Source organism: Porites lutea, chromosome 6 (genome assembly GCF_958299795.1).
Source record: "Porites lutea chromosome 6, jaPorLute2.1, whole genome shotgun sequence".
Taxonomy (NCBI): domain Eukaryota; kingdom Metazoa; phylum Cnidaria; class Anthozoa; order Scleractinia; family Poritidae; genus Porites; species Porites lutea.
In genome coordinates, this window is record NC_133206.1 from 26,488,177 (window position 1) to 26,507,538 (window position 19,362).

General features: G+C 37.4%; 2 protein-coding genes across 2 annotated transcripts in view; one reads left to right on the forward strand and one right to left on the reverse strand.

The window, feature by feature from the left end:
- Positions 1-2,559, forward strand: part of LOC140940137 (BAI1-associated protein 3-like) — a 42,588-nt gene extending 40,029 nt beyond the window's left edge. The window contains exon 37 of the mRNA XM_073389035.1: positions 2,138-2,559. Within this exon, the coding sequence (XP_073245136.1) occupies positions 2,138-2,187 (50 nt within the window). The 3' untranslated portion in view covers positions 2,188-2,559. The remainder of the gene's footprint in view (positions 1-2,137) is intronic.
- A 5,970-nt stretch (positions 2,560-8,529) lies between these two features.
- Positions 8,530-15,715, reverse strand: LOC140942272 (uncharacterized). The gene is made up of 5 exons (XM_073391231.1): positions 15,623-15,715; positions 10,897-11,251; positions 10,192-10,392; positions 9,268-9,325; positions 8,530-8,599 (listed from the first exon to the last, which is right to left on the reverse strand). The coding sequence occupies exons 2-5, from the start codon at positions 11,249-11,251 to the stop codon at positions 8,581-8,583; spliced, it is 633 nt and encodes a 210-aa protein (XP_073247332.1). The 5' UTR covers positions 15,623-15,715; the 3' UTR covers positions 8,530-8,580.
- Positions 15,716-19,362: the final 3,647 nt, after the last annotated feature.

The following is a 19,362-nucleotide window of genomic DNA, read 5'->3' on the forward strand; positions in this document are numbered from 1 at the left end:
TTCTAAATCTATATTCTACTTTCAACACTGATGCGAATTCTTTTTGTGGGACAAGCTGAAAATTTGGCACCTTAAAATTCGACGTAACTCTAAACATGAAGGTCCTGGCGATTATCCCTGTGCGACGTGTCTCCTAGTAGCGGCCGGGACCGTTTGTTGGGGTGAGTACCAAAAGCAGCCTAGATTCTAGTTTGGAACAAACTACTTACAGAGAGATGAGGAGAGCGGCAGTTACTGGTATGACCCCTGGTCCTGCCAAGATATGACCTAAACGGTAAAGCAAAAATGAAAACACCAAATGTTTTAACCGTGAATTTAACACTGCTTCCTCAATTAACAATTTGTGAAACATAATTGCCACCGCCCGCCGGCCAAGAGAAGGAAACGAAGAATACCATAGCAGCCTTACTTGACTGCCGGATTGTATTTCCACCGGCCTATCGTCTACCCTGTCGAAGGTAAAACCTGTACGACAGCCCACGATACTTCATCTATAGCCTGCGTAGCAAGCGTTTCCGTGCGGTTTAGGAGCAAAGAACGAGGAACGAGAGTCAAAGACCGCGCGAAAAATGGCTCTTGTTTCATTTCTCACGCGGCCAAAACCGAGAATCCCGTTCCTCGGTCTTTCTTTGCTCCGAAACCAAACGGAAACGCTTGCCACGCCAGCTACTTTATCCACGACTGAGCCCCTTCTACTCGTACTTTATTGGCTCTCTCAAAGAAATATTGTCGTAAATGTGAAAACGACCTAAAATGATCTATGAATTCTTATCTCTATATAGGTTGCAAAACTTATAATTTTGTCTCAGGTCTTTAAAATGAAGTTTATGGTATTGCATTGTTTTTATTGCATGGTGTTGTATTACAATGCATTACCTGGTATTGATTAATCTGCACTGTCAGTATTTTATCGCATCGCGTTACGTTGCATTGAGTTATATAGTTTGCCGGCACGGCGCACGCTTTAGTTGAAACGACGCGAGACGAACGGAACTGGCGGAAAGCGATCACGTGGTTATCTACTGTTTCTGGGCCTTGTAAAAGATACAATACGATGATAACAACTAACCTTTCCCGGGCATGCAATGGCTGCAAGCTGTGTAACAGGAAATGTCTCGTTCAATTGGACCATAATACATACATTCCATGAAGTTACATCGTGGTTGGTGGACTGTACAATTTCTTATTTGTTTGATAACTGGACCCCCTGTTTCACAACACTTTTCTTCACAATCGGTTGTTTCTTCAGTTTTCCAGTCAGTCCACATAACTAAGACAAATGATAAAATTCAGTTACTTACATCCCGTTAAATACCCTAAATTGAAATAATCATGGATTTTATTTAATTGGTAGCTCTTCTTCCTTTTGTATTGATACTTAATAGTGTTCAAGTCAAGGGTATCTTTCAATCAGAACTTCATTTCCGTGCGAAATTTGTCCTGGAAACAAGGCTGGTTTAGGGCACTCATAACACGTACATTTTTTAAACGCACGTGCCTGCGAATGTAAATATTTAAAGGGGTTAGCTACGTCACGAGGATATTGCTGTTTTAGGTCAATTCTGTGCAAAAGTAATCACTTAGTGCCTTTACTCCTAAATGCTTCTGTAGAGTTATGAAGAATATATCAAACAAATTCCATCTAGGTTCACATTCATCATCATGATTTTGGTGGTTTTTGCAGGCATGGCAAAAGTAGGCCCAACTTTTTCAAGTTTCAATCCATGTCCATCCTTGCCGTCCTTAGCAACAGAAGACAGGAAACAGTTTCAATACGTCGATGTATGTCTTGAATAACAAAACTGGAACATTATTTTAAGAATTCAATTGATGAGAAGACACATTTTAGCTTTCCAAAAAATAACAAATAGCTTGATATAACCCCCCTGTCAGCTTGCGGAGGTAAAAATAGCACTTTAAAGTTTTTCTTTTTCAAAATATTGATAACAGTGTCAGAGACTGTGCATGAAAATCTATTATCTAAATACAATTTGGTATTTTTGCACCTATAGTAAAATCTCGATTTCTGGAAGCCTCGGTTCTCCGGCGAAAATTCTTGATCTTGACTTTCCTTCACCAGATAACACTATCCCGATTTTTCAAACAACATAATTCGAGCCAATTTTCTCTTCCCTAGGTGGTTCAGGAAAGTCGGAATCTCGCTGTGTTTGCCTTATAATTAAATAGCAGGAACTTAAAATGAGGCAGTCAATCCTACTTCATCCTTACCAAAAGGAACAGATGATGAGACAACCATAGCGATGACAGATGTTGGTGATATTTCATTTGGAGTCACAGTACTGGTAACGGTAACGGTTACTGTTGTAGAAGACATAGAACTCGAGGAAGACGACGAGGAGCTTGTTGTACCATCACCCTGCCCCTGGCTCATGTTTGATTGCAGAATCAGAAGGAACATCATGGCACCGAGTACAGCTTTTGGCCACATCTACAGATAAAAAGTGCTTTCATAGCCGGGCACAATTACCCGGAGCGAGCAACTCTCATATGAAGCCTTTCTTACTGCTTTTTCGAAGACTGGTTATTTAAAACAAATTTTAGATAATGTTTTCCTCGGGAAAATAAAAACTCCACTCAGAATGGCTGTGCATTCGTAATACAAATTAAAAGTTGAAACGAAAGGGTATTAAAGTTACCTTTGTTTCGGTCAGTATATTTAAACACTGATTGGTTTGATCTTAAATAAACTGGTTTATGAAAGCATGCTGTCAAGAGTATATGAGAGTTGCTGTTAGAGCGAAAATCTACGTTAAAAGGTTTCTACGTTTATGTTTGGTCAAACGAAAATAGTGATACTGACACACTTTCCCTCAATTGCTGTATGAAATGCTTCACGACCAGCTTAATTTTTATCAAAATAACTCATAAGCTGGTCTTCGTAAAATAAGAATGAATACTCATTAAAGTGTCAGGTAGGAAAGTGTCATGAAAATCACTGTGAAAAAACCTTGCCAGGGATCACTTGTACAAAGTTTTTTACACAACAAATAAGACGAATTATTAGCATCAGGTTCAAATAATTCTAATTCTCTTTGAACAATTCTTCAAGGTGGAGATTGTCACAGGATTTTACTGTTTTTGTATCAATATAATAAATATTGACTTGTTTGTCAAGGTATGTATGATTCACACAAACAAAAATTAATTTCGCTTTGTTTAATAGTTTTGAAACTTGTAATGAGTTTAGTTTGGAAAAAATATAAACTGCCATTAAGAACGTTGGTATATCTTACCTTTACAAACATTTTGAAATTATCTTATTCCTCTTGCACACGTACAGTCTTTCGCTCAATGTGCCCCAAGTCTTAGTGTTCAGTATTTTAAACTCTATTTGGTTTCTATGGAAACCGAATATAGTTTGCAATTATATCTACTTGGCTAAACCGACGGGTGGTGTTGGACTAATAAGAGAGAAAACAGTTTCACTCTACAAGAGATACGAAAACTTCTAAATTGTTAAGATAAAAAACTCAAGAAGTGGAGCTCAAGAAGGGAGAGAGAAAAAGTTAAACTTATTCTTTATCGTTAGCAATGCTTAATGCACTCAAAATCCGTAGTGGAAAAACGGAATGTAACCGGTTAACCTTTACTGAAATATTTATACGGTTATGTAATTGGCTTAATATTCTTTTAAATCTGAATTTGTTTAATGTTTTTTAGAAAACAAACGAGCCTTCCTATTCGAAATGCAATAACTTCTTTTTGACAGTAATGCATCAGTCAACAGCTATTCTCAACAATAAATGTAGTCTCACAACTGTCAAAGGACACACATCCATCTAACACTTTCTATTTACAGCCTGAGACAGGTGTCTTGCCAATCATCTACAACCGCTTTCAACGTTTATCGTTGTTTCTTTAAAATCCTTTTCACGTATTACATCATAACTGTTAATAAACAGAAAAATTAACTAAAGGAAAATAACAACACAAACAAACAAAAGCCTTTACAGCCTGAGACAGGTGTCTTGCCAATCATCTACAACCGCTTTCAACTTTTATCGTTGTTTCTTTAAAATCCTTTTCACGTATTACATCATAACTGTTAATAAACAGAAAAATTAACTATAGGAAAATAACAACACAAACAAACAAAAGCCTTTACAGCCTGAGACAGGTGTCTTGCCAATCATCTACAACCGCTTTCAACTTTTATCGTTGTTTCTTTAAAATCCTTTTCACGTATTACAGCATAACTGTTAATAAACAGAAAAATTAACTATAGGAAAATAAAAACACAAACAAACAAAAGCCAGGCCAAAGAAAAGCACGAGTGTCCTAATATTATTAAACTGTTACCGGGCAACGAGTGGTAACCAAGGGCAACAATGAATCAAATATTTTTGCTGACATCATTATGATGCAATATAGCATCATAAAGTGTTACATGTAACAACTGTGTTGTTGGCTGCTTTCATCGTCATGAATAAAAGCACTTAATCAATAGTTCCTCACGAGACGACTGAAATTCACCCCTAAACCATTGTTTTTGACTCGGCGACTGAAAACGATGGAAGCAACGATGACCTTCTCATTCTCATGAGAAAAAATCCGCTCTTTTAATTAGGGCGGGCCTCTACTTGTTTTTCAAGGAAGAACGAAAATGAAGCCAGTCAACAAGAAGGCCTGTAGGAATAAACTAGCTTGAAATAAATTTCACCAAAAGCAGGGCATGCATGTATGACTCTTCGATTTAGGATATAAATTAACTAAATTATTTTTAAGAGTTGAGAAGATAACAGAAGTAGACGCTGGAAAAGGCAGTTCGACAGAAGGAAACCTGCATACTAACACAAAGGGGTACTAATGGTTGAGTTTGCTGTTTAATATATTTGAAACATCTTTGTTCGGTTCATGCCGGGGTCAATCGCGGTGCAAATAGATAAATAAAAATTCAAAACAAGCCTGTGAAATTAAAGCCGCGGAGTCTAGTTTTGTTTGACCTTGAGAGGCTTTTATATCTAGCTTTAAGGAAAACGATCCTTCTTGGAGAATTTTTTTGTTGGGAATTTGTTGCAGCTGTCATAAACACTTTGAGACCAAAATGTTTGGGGTGTTTAATTTACCTCGAAGAAATAAATATTGACTTGCTAAGTTGCTAATGAGGCTTTAAAACAATTTCGTTAGGGGAAAATTATACTTCAAGAAACTGGTTGTAGTTCGGAGAGTCAACGAGGAGGAGATAATGATAGGAACGTTAGCTTTTTCAAATGACTTATAATCAATTGTAACTCAGTGGATAAAGCCAAATTTTTGTCATTGTTGCACTTTCTAACAGCTTTTACTTAAACTAGTGTCTTAATTCGCCTTGCGGAGTGTCAGCACAGTAAACTAGCTTGCCTTACCTTGCGAAAACGTTCAGAAGGATGACCGTGTTTCTTTCCCATGTAAACAAACTTTAAATAAAGGTAGTTGACTTAAGGCTTTGTTTTTGATTTGTGAACTTAGTTTCTGGGTAAACAAAGAAAAATTTATATGAATTGGCTTGACGGGTGGTATTTAGTTTGTAACATTTCTTTTTACTGAGACATTGGCTTCTGGAATAGGAAGTTTTGAAATATTCAGAGCAAAAAGCCTGAGAAAGTAATAGCGTTGGATGTCTATATGGAATTCGTTGACCGATACTGACCTGCAAAATTGACCAAAATTTGACATATTTCTGGTACAAAGCATTCAAACATTTACAAAGAAATATAAAATACTGTAGGTTACAAATCAAAAATTTTACCCCTTACCGAAATTAAATTAAACGTGTCAATAATTGGTTTCTGTTAAGGTACAGAAAATGCTTGTGAATTAAAATGTCAATTTGCTTTTTTAAGGACAAAGTAATTCACCTTCATTTAAATCTGTATTTATGTTCCAGCTCCCAGTAAATAATGATTTTGGAGTTAATATTACTGATTCAATCAAACAATTCCAGAAATAACAAGGCACTCCTCTAATGAGGGCTATATTGTTTACTTTATTGGTGACTGACGACAGGTGCGTTATAAAAAGAAAATTATTAGGGCTGCTTTCAAAATGTCAAATTTGAGGGGTAAAAACCCATTGCATAACCAAGGATTTAAAAGAGAAAAAAAGATGACCGCAACAACAGTGAACTGAGATAATAAAAAGTGGTAACCGGGGATACGCAAAAGGTAGGCAGTACCTTCATTGTTTTTGTTTTACGGCGTATGAATGTCTGTGGGCTAAGAAAATAGCCGACATTTCGCGACGCTACCGCTGGTTTCCAGGCGAAATAATGATTGAGGAAGGAGGGCAGAAATTTCACACTGACGAAGTATCACTACACAGATCTGGGTAGCGCTTCTGATTGGTTGAAGCAAATTCCCCATGCGGCACGACCAATCGGAAGCAGTAGCCAGCTATAGGTAGTGATACGTCATCAGACTTCATTTCACGTTGAAATCAGAGGTGGCGTCGCGAAATGTTGGCTTTTATCTCAGACTATTCAACGTAGTATATATTTAACAATTATTCGCCGAAGGCGAAGTTAATATTGTTGAATAATCCCCGAGACGAAGTCGAGGGGATTATTCAACAATATTAACTGAGCCTGAGGTGAATAATTGTTTTAGTATATTCACACGAAGTGATCTCAACAGAATCAGAAAGGAAACCATTAAAAAACCATTAGTTTGATTGACGGGTGAAAATTCATGCGTGAACACGAAGCCGTAAACAGTGGATGCGCAAAAGTTAGATCTTTACAGTATCTTCAAACATGGCAAATGATAGTTTTAATCCTTTTGTATCGAGTTTTGTAAGCTTTAGCATCAACGGTTTAAAAGAAAACGCCGAAAATTTAAATTACTACCCAATTCTGAGAAGAAAAGTATCAAGAGCTTTATTTGTTTCTGTCAACTCACCGTGAATGAGAAAGTTTTCTTCGTCGCTTCTTGCAAATGCTGTCAACAGCGGCTGCGATCAAGGTAAGCGTTGTTTATCTCCAAAGTTCTTTGCCTTGTTAACTTGCTGGCACGTACAATTTTCGAAAATATTTGCCTTCCTCTCTTCTCCATAAATTAACCTCTATTTATAGGCAAAATTGGTCTTGCGAGAAAATCCCGAAATCACAAAACAGTGACAAAGCGACCTCGTTTTCCTCTGTAGTGGTAAACATAGCTTCGAGCGTACAAAAAGTCAGCTAAAGTAAACCACTTCACAATAAATCACGCTGTTTAAACACCATGAAGTCTTTTCTTGCCTTCAAAGTCATCAGCACTTGGATATTCGTGTATTTTCAAACAGGTTTTACTTTGAAACTTTGGCAAAACACCCAGTTCACGACAGCGATTTTGCTCGGCTTTATATTCACCGCCTAGCGCGGTGAATATAACGTCATAGTCCGAGATAGCTAACCAATCAGATTGCTTGAATTACCAAGATCACTGAGTGTGTATATACTAATTATACATATATATGGTGAAGCAATAACAAGGAAAATATAGCAAAAGTAATTGATGGGCCTGATTACAGACAGAATGAAATGAGCAAGAATGCAAAGTCCTTTGCCAGTTGATGATATAACTTTCACAAAATTTAAAGGAAAACTGACTTAGAGACAGTTTAAACGTTTTAACTAAAAGGATATACAAAAATGACATAACAACATTCAAGTGTCCTTTACAGAGCTTGTGATAACATGAACTGTCAAAACACCGTCCTATTAAGTACTGAGACCAGAACTGCTAATAGCCAATCAGATTGGAGAATTTTTATAGCTACTTTTTTAACAGTTCTCACCACAGTCCATGAAGTTAAAGGTAATAAAGTAAACAACGATATTTTACGTCTATAACTCCCGACAGTAAAACTTGAGGTCGACGTTGCGTTTATTTTACCCCCCATCTCTCTATCAATGCTCCGTTTTAAGGGTATTTAAAGCTAGTCCAAGCTTTGCCTGCGTGCAGACGTCTCCTATTTCCTTTCTTTCACTCGGAAAAGGGACGTCTGCGTAACGCCGTCGCTAATCGTGTTCCAGCATCACGCTGAGTTCCCAAGATCTTGGAACATGCTGTGATAGGCTGGCACACAGTGCGCATTGTTTGACTTAACGCTGATTGGTTGTTATCGAATATGGTCTGATAATATATGCGATGATTTATGTAATCGGGGTTTTGCAGCCAAACAAACCAAAACATGTGCCATTTTGTGTAGACCGTTCGAAATTCTTGTGCGAGGCCGCAGAAAATTTAACGTGTACGAGGAAATTATTTCTTTACAATTTACTGTGTATGAGACATCACATCATATTTATTCATAGCTTTCTCGCGGCCAAGTGCTTGCAGGGACACTGAATCTGAGTCTCCGGCGGCAATCGACTTGTACTAGGGGGGGGATAATGGGTTCGGACTCGAGAGGTTATGGATTCGAATTCCGTCGGCTGCTCAGATTTCTTGCTAATTGTCGAAGCTCATGATATTCTTGTGTAACTAATTATACTAGGCATCTTTTCTTTAAATGAGCTTGATATCTGCTGGACAGAAGTTTTATCTACAATAAGAATCCTGTAAATCAGTGTCACATTTTGATATGGCCTCTGGTTTCTTCTCAGGGTCGCACTGCAGCTCTATAACATGCAAATAAAATAATAAGTGACATCAGACTCTTTAGAATACAAATTGTAATATTTCTCACGCTTCTTTTCTTCTCTACAAAACAGAATATCAACACATGCAAAACGTCTGAAGTGGGCAAATTGAGGGCGTGACATCTATCTACCCATCTTTTTTACGCTAAACGTTTTGGTCATTCAAACTAAAGTTTCTTCGAATATCTTTTCAATACGTGCGCCAGGCCAGCTAGCTACAAAAAGACTTTAAGGCGCCCTTGTCTGCTCAATGTCATGATGTCCTTAGCTAGTTTCTTAACATCAAGTCAGTAACTGTGTATATGTTGCAGTTAATTCTTTTATTTCAGTTAATTTGTTTTTCCTCTGTTTAAAATTCACTAGCAGACATGACCATACCCAAAAACAATAGAACACTAAAAATTAACTACAACATAAACGTGCAGTTTAGAATAAACTGTCCGCGGTGTCTTGTTTTGCTTCAAAGTTTGTGCAATGAATCAGCCCTCCGTATTTCTGTTGAGGATACTGAGTGGAGAGCCTCCAATCTGCAAGCTGCGTGAACCGAGGGAGTGCAACCACAGTCAGTCAAATTGCCTCTTCTTCGTCAAAATTACGACCTGCCTGTCAGTCAGTAAATTTATTATGGTGATAGGTGAAATACATACATGGAGATAAGAAGAGCTGCGGTGATTAAAAGAAGCTTTGGTCCAGCCATGCTATATCCTAAACATTAAAAGAATAATTTAAAATGAGGTTAGGGTCGAAGGCTACACTTTTCAATCGTAATTCTAACATCGATTTCTCGATTTTTGCTGCGGTTTTGCGGAAATTTTTATTTTAAGTTGCGGTATTGAGGTTTTACGAAACCAAGCCGTTTTGCGGTATTTAGAAATTTTCGAGTAATTTTAATGCGGTTTGCGGTTTTCTTATGTTATTCGGTAAGGTGTTTATAAGTAATTCCGTGCGATTTGGCGGTATTTGTACTCGTTGTTTTCGACCATTTTTTAATTTTACACTTTTAATAAACCTACACATCAATTACGCTTAGCAAGAGCAATTCAGCCATTAATTTTGGGACAAAAAATGAAGACGTCGACTTCATTCGCGCGCTAAAGGAAAGACAAATTCTCGCTCAAAATCAAACGTACGGATTTACGCATTCTTGAACACCGATGAAAAGAAAACTTGAAAGGGTTTTTTTAAAGGTACTATTTATTAAACTTAAAAACATTTACAGCAGCGCTCAAACTTCGGCTGTGTTTTCGCACTTTGAGTCCCTTTTCGCGTACGAATGAACTCGACACAACTGAACAACACGTGATTGCCACTGTTTGGTACATTTCACTTTCTCGTGATTGGTTGAGCCGCTTTGGGTTCTTTAACCATAGAACCTACGTTGGGAACTGTCATGGGAATTTTTTTGTTCTTTTTGATGTATCCATGGAAATTTTCCCAAGGCAATTTCACTGTGGGGAAATCGGTCACACACAAAACGTTGCTTCCCCTTTGGCAACAGCCCATGGGTAAAGTGGTGCTAGTTTATATTTAACCGCACAAAGAAAAAAAGGATTCTTATGATAATATCTTACCTTTACTGGGCATACAGTGGCTGCAAGCCATGTAACAGGAGATTTCCCGTTCAATTGGGCCATAATACATACATTCTGTGAAGTTACATCGTGGTTGGTGTATTGTACAATTCCTCACTTGTTTGATAGCTAGGCCCCCTGTGTCACAGCACTTTTCTTTACAGTCGGTCTCTTTTTCGGTTTTCCATTCGTTCCACACAACTTTAAAATAATAAAAAGGAAAATCAGTTTCTGACTGCAGTATTGCTCTCTTGTGATTGTAAATTGTGAACATTATCATTACAACTTTGAGAGGACGATTTCAACGTGAAAACTTGCTTGTTCTTTTTCGGATCTCTAGGTTAACCTGAATATTTCAAACAAAGGAAAATGCATGGAAATGCATATTTCCTTCGAATTCTGCCTAAGCCTTTTTCTGCATCTCTTTCATTTAAAAATCGTTAATCACCCTCTTTGTGCATAGAGAAAATAAGGGTGGTGAGAGTGTGTATCCGCCTTACGCCTTTTTAATGGATTATTTGTCTTAAGTTTGTTTTTGGAATAAAGAGCCTGATGTAGAAATTCCAAGAGTTGACCTATAGCCAAGTAGATAGAAATCACGTGGCCCCGCGCGTGGCTCGTGAAGATTAATCTCGCTATAGTATCGGCTAATGCCAATCCTATTTGGGATTTTACTAAAAAAAATGGACAACTAGTAATACATACCAGATAACATAGATGAAGGACTCACTCCCCAAGTTCCAGCTGCTGTTGGTGATATGGTCATTCCATTAGCCTGGTTCACAATATGTGTAACGGTACTGGTGACATCACTAGTAACGGTGTTTGTCACCGTGATGGTCACAGTGTTGGTGACAGTGCTTGTAGTGGGCGTGTATGTTTGAGATGAGGATCCCATTGGAGAGGCCGAATTGCTTGCACTTGAAGACGAACCGGGAGTGGTGCTTGAATAAGAATTGGTTACAGATGGTGAAGCAGATACAGAAGAAGAAGTGGAACTAGCGCCTGATTGGACGAGCATTAAGAATAATATGGCAGCGAGTACCTCCTTCGTCAACATCTGTAAAGAAATTTGATTTAAATGATTTTTAGTTGCGTTTCAAATAAATTTATTTTGAGTAGTTGCTTTCGATATTTTTTTATGCTTCGGTTAGTTTATTGGCTAAAAATTTGTCTTAAGATGTTTTAACGACCATTTGCAATTTGTCATAAACGTGGTATGAAACCGCCATGCTGGAGAGTATGGGACGCACTGGGACAAGAAAAACAAAGGAAAATTATAACAGCATTTTAAGGGCCTGTTTACATGGAGGTAGGGGACCCCAGGTAGGAAACCCCATTAGGTGGGGTAACCTGCCTGTCTATATAATCAGTCTCATTTCAATTTGATCACGTTTTTATTATAGTTGGGTTGAATCACTCAGGCGGGTTGCCCTGTCTGCCAGAGCGGGTAACCCTTTCAGTCGGGGTCAAATTTTGCCATGTGAACGTTTCATGGTGGGGTAACCTACCTATATTCGTATTACATTTAATTCGCCCAAATACCTTTTCCAGAGGCTTTGAATCATTAAAAGTAAAAGCCACACCACTGAAAGGCTACAACAAGAGCAGTAGGTGAGAGTAGAGGAGCGTTAACCGCCGAAACAGGTCGTTTGCCCACCATTTTTGTGCTTACGTGCCATGCGACCATTAAGTAATCTTGAGAAAAAGTGCATCCCGGGATAACGGGGATGTAAGGTTGCATGTAAACGGCGGTTATTTTTTACCCCACCTGAACGGGTTACCTCACCAACCTGGGGTCCCCCATGTATCACCCACTAATGCAATAATCCACCACTATTGTAACACTAACTACTGATGTGATAAATACCAATCACTAATGTAATACGAACCATTAATGTAATAAATATCAACCACTAATGTAACAAAAAGTTAACCACCAATTTAAAAATTTTCTAACCTTTAATGTAATAAAAAACTTAACCACTAATGTAAAAACATTGCGACCATGAATGTAATAAACTTGGTGGCATTTGATTTGCAATACGCACACTAACAATGTTGCCCGTTTCACCATCCAGGAATAAAACCTGTCTTGCAACAAATCAGGTTTTTGCAGGTTGCAGAATTTTGTTGTAGAAAGTAGAGAATAATTCTAATTTTTGCAACAAAATCTAATTGTAAAACTGTACTGTAAATGTAATTGTTTTTAATACATAGTTGAAGTTTTTACCCAACAGCGCGCGCTCTTATTGGTTACTTCAAGGTCACATGACATCTAACAATGAAACTGTTTCCCGCCAAAATCTCTGAGCGGGCAACATTGCAAAATCTATGATGTCAGAGGGTAAAAGTGCACTATCACCCGCGAATGTTGATCGACTACCGTCGTTACAGCGAAGTTTAATGAATTTTCCAGCTATATAATCTCAATCAGAGATTCCCGAGAATCTCAATAAAACATTGAGGCGGTTCTCTGGAAAAAAAAATTAAGGCTGTTTCCCTCGGGACCAAGTTAGACTTGGTTTTAATATTTGGCCCTTTCAGTTTAAAATTTTCTTTGATTCTACCGCGATCCCGCATACTCAGACTTAATTTACTTTGTAAGCTGCGAGTCAAATACCTTTATTTTATATTTGTTTTTTATTCTTTTCCAGACAACTTAGTTTCGAGGCAACCAAAACAAATTTCTGTTTATTTTCTCCAATGAATTGACAAGTGGTTTAAGCTTCGACCTTGGCTAAAACAGGAACAGTTAACTGGTGTCACCGAGGCCTTTTGGATTAAACGTGAGCTGTTAATTACAGACACTAGCAGAAATTAAAGCTTTAAAGAAACGTGTGTTTGTTATCTATGTCACTCAAAAATAGGCCTTTGTAGAAAGAAAACTTGGAAGACTCGGGAACTGTTAACCTTGAATTAACAATTCCTTGTACCGGTGTTGAATTATTTATTAGTGCAAGTGATAGGTTTCAATTTTTTATAGTTTTGTTTTTTCATGGCTCAAAAGCAAAACAATTTATTTCAGTTTATCTTGGTGAGGAGTTCTGTCAGTATTGCTGTTTACTATTTCACTACCCAGGTAAATTCAAAACTAACTGGATGCACGGCTACTTGATATTTTATGTCAAATATTGCACGTTCAATGTAGTTTCAAGACTGCAACTAGCAGGTGTCCATATTGAATATAAAGCTGTTCCTAACTCTAACTTATACTAATTGTTTCAATTATTAGTTACTATTCTGGAAAAATCATTTACTTGCTTTCTTGAAAGTAGTTATTCTTCAATTATTTCAGCACACCTTTTTAGGCGACAAAACTTCGCCATTCTGAAGTGCAAGCGAGAGATTTGTTTGAATTAGTTATTCTTCAATTATTTCAACAAACCTGTTTAGGCGACAAAACCTCGCCATTCTGAAGTACAAGCGACAGATTGTTTGTTTAAATTGTCAAATTTGAAACGTTACAAACTGTTAAGTGTGGACGAGAATTGATGACGAAAGCGAATTTTTTTTTGTCACGTAACATTTTGAAAGCGCCTGGAGCAGTAATCGCTTGTCACTTGTTTAGTGGCGATATAGAAATAGGAGAAAGTCGGAAACATTTTAAATAGAGGCCACGGTTATTGAACCGGCTCTTTTTTTAGTAAAGGCTATGATTTATTTACAGTGTTAATGGGAAAACCGACTTCTTACATAAAATAATTAGAAAAATGGAGTGGTACTTGTTTAAGAAAGCCTTTTTGTGCGTACGTTCCTTTTAATCCTTTTTTCAAATAATCTGGACGCAGTAGGAAGATACAGTTAAACTCTCTCTTAAGCTATGAGTTGCACTAGCTAAAACGGCATGCGCACGAAAACCACTATCGGATAGGGCCTGTTTTCATTCATTCCAGTCTGTAACGGAGCGAAGGCTGCACCAAGCCCGGCGATCGTGAAAAGTGAATCGTCACTCCTATAATCGGAGAATTTTTTTACTCTCTGAGTCTTCATAACAGATCTTCAGACCAGGCCGAAGTACTTTTGATGTCAGTCGATATGAAAGGCTCTCCATTATTATCCGTTCATGTCCAAAAATCTACACTAGAAACATGGCTTTAAAACACTTCAGCTAGTAACTCTGAATAACAAGAATCCCTGTTTCCATTGATCAATTATTTATTTATCAACACATGAATAAAGTCATTTCTGTCTCCATCGTTACACTTAGATAAGCACTGAAGAAAACTGGTGCGTACTGTAAACATAGCGATACGAATTTTTTTCAGACTCATCATTGGAAAATTTGTTGTTTTGAAATGAATTTCAAAATAATATACGTAATTAAACTGCAAGGGGTTCTGATCTAAGAAGCCACCTCTGGATTTAGCATGAATAATATATAACGGTTCATATTAAAAAGCGTATTTGAAGCTTATTTGACGTGATGCACTTTATAATGGACCCTCAATTGTGTACAGTCGCATCGCAATGTTTCTATAAAGTAAACTGGCACACGAATGGTTTTCAGACAACAGGCAGAATTTTAGTTGCTACAAAACTCACAACTCAACACCGATCAAACAGAATTGTTGCCTGCAGCATTTCAGTCCGTGAGTTGCCTTTTCGACCGATTAGCCCCTACTAAGATCTCACTTTAATTTTTTCTAAACTGAATTGGGACCCTTCAGATGTGAAAAAGTAAACGCCATAGGACTTTGGCTCATGCGAAATTTATCATGGCAAAAATACAAAAGCGATGTAAATACTTGCATAGTAAAACCAGAAAAGGATCTTGAAGCTCGTAAGAGGAGACAGACCGGTTTCGTTGTCAATGTACATAACTCATGTCTTCTTAGCAAAATATGTCAGAGATAGTTAAGAATTTATTTAAACAAATTTTGCCCAGGTTTTTTTTTATTTAGATATGTATAGTGTCATAAATATCTGATTTGTATATGTTTTTGGCTGTCAGCCCCAAATCGCAACCGCAACTATCGCAGTTTGACAAACTACACTAAACTCTGAAAATGGCGAATAAGATATCCTGTTAGAAAAATAACGAAAAGGACAGAGATTTAGGACATAATTAGACATCTATATATTTTTTTGCAATGTACTAGATGGAAAATACAGGGATGAAGAAAAAATGTAGTTTAAATACTTCATCCAAGAAACTCTCGAGGCTAAGTTAATTTTTTGCCCGGCATAATACAGAGTTTTCACAGTATTAATATTTCCTGCCTGAAAATATTTCTTTTTGTGAAATCACATAATTATTCTGCGCCGCTTTTTTCCGCTTGATTCTTTTAGAAAAATACACATTGACTTAGTATAACAACGGGTGCGATAAATGAACGTTTTTCATACTGTTAAAAATATCACAAGAAAAATTTTGGAATCCAGTAATGAGGTCACTGCCAAAAAAAGAGAGAGAAGAAAAAAAACCAACCTTAAATGCAGTAGAGATCTTTCTCTTTCGCTTTCGTCAATCTCCTTGATGCCTGACTGTGTCACTTAATGAAAATGGTCGATGATAGTGTTTTTAATGTTGTTCAGTCGTTTCCATGGGAACAAAATGTAATTAAAATTGGCCTTCGAAAGCTTAAATTAAAAAAAATTTATGTATTAACAACAATATAGAAAAACGATTTTTTTTCATCTTTCTCGAAATTATTTTTATCGTTATGGGAGATATTGCTTATAAATTTAATTTCTAAAATCTCAAAGGACAACAGACAGTGAAGGCAGAGACTACAGAATGTGCATTTAAAATTACCATCACCCTTTGTAAATAACCGCATGAAACAAAATTGTAGAGTTGATCACTGTAGGCCTAATAATAACTATTAAGACGGAATCCACCAGGTAATTGAGTAATTTTAATTTTTAGTGAACAAAAAACCTTGTACCAGAATTATTTAAAGAACATTGCATTCTCTTTTACATTTTTCAAGTGCTATAGGTGCAATTAGTTATCTGTGATAGCACCAAAGAAAATTTCTTATGGGAGCCCGAGAAAATGAATGACAAATTTCAAAAGTATTGTGAAACAGTTAAAATTCTGAAAATTTCATGGGCAAGATGTCATTTTGTGAAGTGAGACTTTTATTTTCTAGAGCTCCCATAAGAAATTTCTTCAGTGTTATTACACATGACTAATTACATCTATAGCCGTTGAAAAATTGTAAAAAAAGAATGCAATATGCTTTAAAATTATTCTGGTACAAGGTTTTTGTTCACTGAAAATAAAAATTACTCAATTTGCTGATGGATTCATAAAGACTTTGTTCCAGTTACACACCACTTTAGACAGCTGTTTTCACAGAGACTTTGTTTGCCATTCAAAGAATGAATTTTTAAAAAGGTAGCGTTAAAAACAACCACAAGTCTTCTTTGGCGGAAATGAAAACGACGGCATACTTGATTTTGCGTTATAAACGAGACTTGATTAAAGGCTTGAAGATTTGGAAAAATTTTATATGGGGTATTGAAGGGGATTTTTTTCGGGGCATTCGTTTCTTAACGGACAACCAGGTGGACATGTAAGGTCTTGCGAGGTCATCGGTTCTGAACTTTTCAACATAATAAGAATCGGTAATACTTTGCACGTGCGGCAAGTTCAAGCAAAATTTGTTTAGATTAGCTAAGACTATAGAAGCGTGCATTCAAAAGGACAGCCAATGGCTACAGTGAAATGAACTTTTAATTTTTTCAGAACCATTACTAGAATAATTCTGGTAGGTGAAAAAAGATGTCTTTTGAAATGGGACGTAAAAACCTGCAAACGAGGTATTTCCGCAAAATGAAAGGAAACTAATTATCAGGATACCATTGGTAAAATGGATAGATACTGTAAATACGGCTGAACACACAAAACAGGGACCGCGGAGGGGGAGGGCCTGGTAGGGCTATAGCCCTACCACTTTTATTGCTGGGATTTATTTTCTAGGGCTCCAGTTGACATGGAAAAAATTCCCGTGGAATTATTGGACTTTGCCCTATGGAAGAGTTGGGTCTTTGTATGTCCGAACGATTGCAACCCGATTTGCATCCAAGGATAATAAGATGTAAGGCCCAAAATGGAAGGAGCGATTTGACTTTTTCTTTGCTTTTCATCTTGGAGAGCACCTTTATTCCCACACCGATAATCTATCTAAGGATTTTCAGGGTACTAAGATGGCTGCTGTCATTGGACAACGCCTGCCAAAACTAACAAAGAAGACGCTGACAAGATTTCGCACTGATGAAAGCTTGGACCATTTCTATGCTGATGTTGCCTGCAAGAGTGAAGGCCTGCTTAGCGAACCAACGCTTCCAAGAAAACGACGCACTTTGGTCAGACTGGAGGTTGGTTAATGCTTCTTTGTACTGGCCAGATTTTTTAGCCCCACCACTTTAAAATGGTCTCCGCGGTCCCTGCAAAATTAATTCACTCACTAAGGGAAAACCATGTGATCAACGGTTTGAATAAACGGTGTCCCTAGGCATTTGCTGGCTAAAAGTTCTGAAATTTTGATTAGCTCTTATTGCCCCCAGTTTGTAGTCCAGGTTAAAGGATTTGGTTCTATCCGGGGCCTAAATGACTTTTCTTATACATTCAAGCTCAAGCCGGGCTCGCAGGAGGTCAAATCGCGCCAGTACAAAACTGCTCTTTCAGTTTTTATGCGTTTGAGCTGAAACTTAAAAGAATTATAGAACGTTGCATTGTCTAGGTATCCATGGTTTTCGAATTTTGAATTTCAACGTTTTTTGGCGGGAAAATGACGTCACAAGATTGACATCAATTATTAAACTTTAACTGATAGTGCTACAAATACGTAGATTAGAAAGACCGTAACGAGATAGAAGGTAATGTGAAAAACGTTTTTGAAAAGCTTAATTGGTTGCAGAGTTATTAAGCTTTAAATTTTGAATTTCCCGCCATTTTGTTACAATTTTTAGAAACAAAGCCAAACTTTAAAATGCTATATCTCATCAACCAATTGAGCTTTTGCAAAAATTTTTTCACTTTTCGTTTTGTCCTGTTACTGTCTTTCAAAAAAAAGGAATTTTAGGCACTATCACTTAAATTTAATTTTTTGTTTATCTTCTGACGTGATTTTCCCGCCAAAACCATGGGTACCTAGAAAATTTCATGTTCTACAATCCTGCTAAGTTTCAGCTCAAACAGATAAAAACTGAAAAAGCAGTTTAGTAGTGGCGCGATTTGACCTCTTGCCAGCAGCCCGGGGTGAGTTTATGATTTCAGTGATTTCGCTGTTGGCATTTTTCTTCTGGTGGTATCCTGTTGACTGATTCGGGCTAATTCTTTTTCAACAAAAGAAACGTTTTTGCTTGCTTTTTACGGATTTCTCCCTTATTTTTTGAAAACTTTTTCCAAATTCTAAAACCTTTCGGCTTTAAAAACCAGTGAACAATTTCAACTTCCCATTTGCCCTGCTGATTCAGGTAGAATGCCGGCTCCACTTTTGTGTTTCATGTACATTAATTAGCAGGAGCCCATGACATGAAGCTAGCTAGCTAGGCTGCAAAAAAGACCATAGTTTGGAGTTCTGGCCTCTCGCGAAAATCTCACGCAGGCGCTTTAAAACGGATTTTGAGGAAAAACCGACTGCTTTGCAGTCTAGAAGCTAGCGGAAACGTTTCAAGTGTCTGGTTAGTTTTCTCAGTATAATTAATGACCGTAAATGAAACCCGATTCACGGTATCTTAACTCTTGAGGTAACTTCAGAGTCATTCGACAGCCAAATACCCTTGCCGAGACAGTTTTGATATCACTTGAAAACATAAAAACACAATCATCTTCCCTCAGCCTCTTCATCCCGGCGGCAGGGATGACAAGGCCGCAATCAAATGTTACCACCCTACCCCCTGTCCGTGGCTCTGGCCTGTGCTTCACGTACAGCCCATGTTAGATTCAACTCCTCCAGCTCTTTCATCACTGTTCTCTGCTAGGTGGTTTTTGGCCGGCCTTTAGTTTTCTTGTTCCCAGTTGGAGGTGATCTCATGGCAACTTCAAGTATACTGTCAGTGGGTATCTTTAGGACATGGATAACACATCACGGCTTAGGGGCCAACCATCTGACTTTTGACGGAGGTTATGGGTGATTTCAGAAAAAAAATATCCCGCAGACTGATTCTGATATAAAAATGACAATCTTGCGAGAAAATAACCTCGCAAAAAAATAT

Excerpts from the sequence above, each read along its gene's own strand:
- LOC140942272 (XM_073391231.1), bottom strand. The coding sequence starts at position 11,251 with ATGTTGACGAAGGAGGTACTCGCTGCCATATTATTCTTAATGCTCGTC. Across the intron at positions 10,393-10,896 it reads TCCTTCATCTATGTTATCTG|TTGTGTGGAACGAATGGAAA; the intron begins GTATGTATTACT and ends ATTATTTTAAAG. Across the intron at positions 9,326-10,191 it reads CCACTGTATGCCCAGTAAAG|GATATAGCATGGCTGGACCA; the intron begins GTAAGATATTAT and ends TTTAATGTTTAG.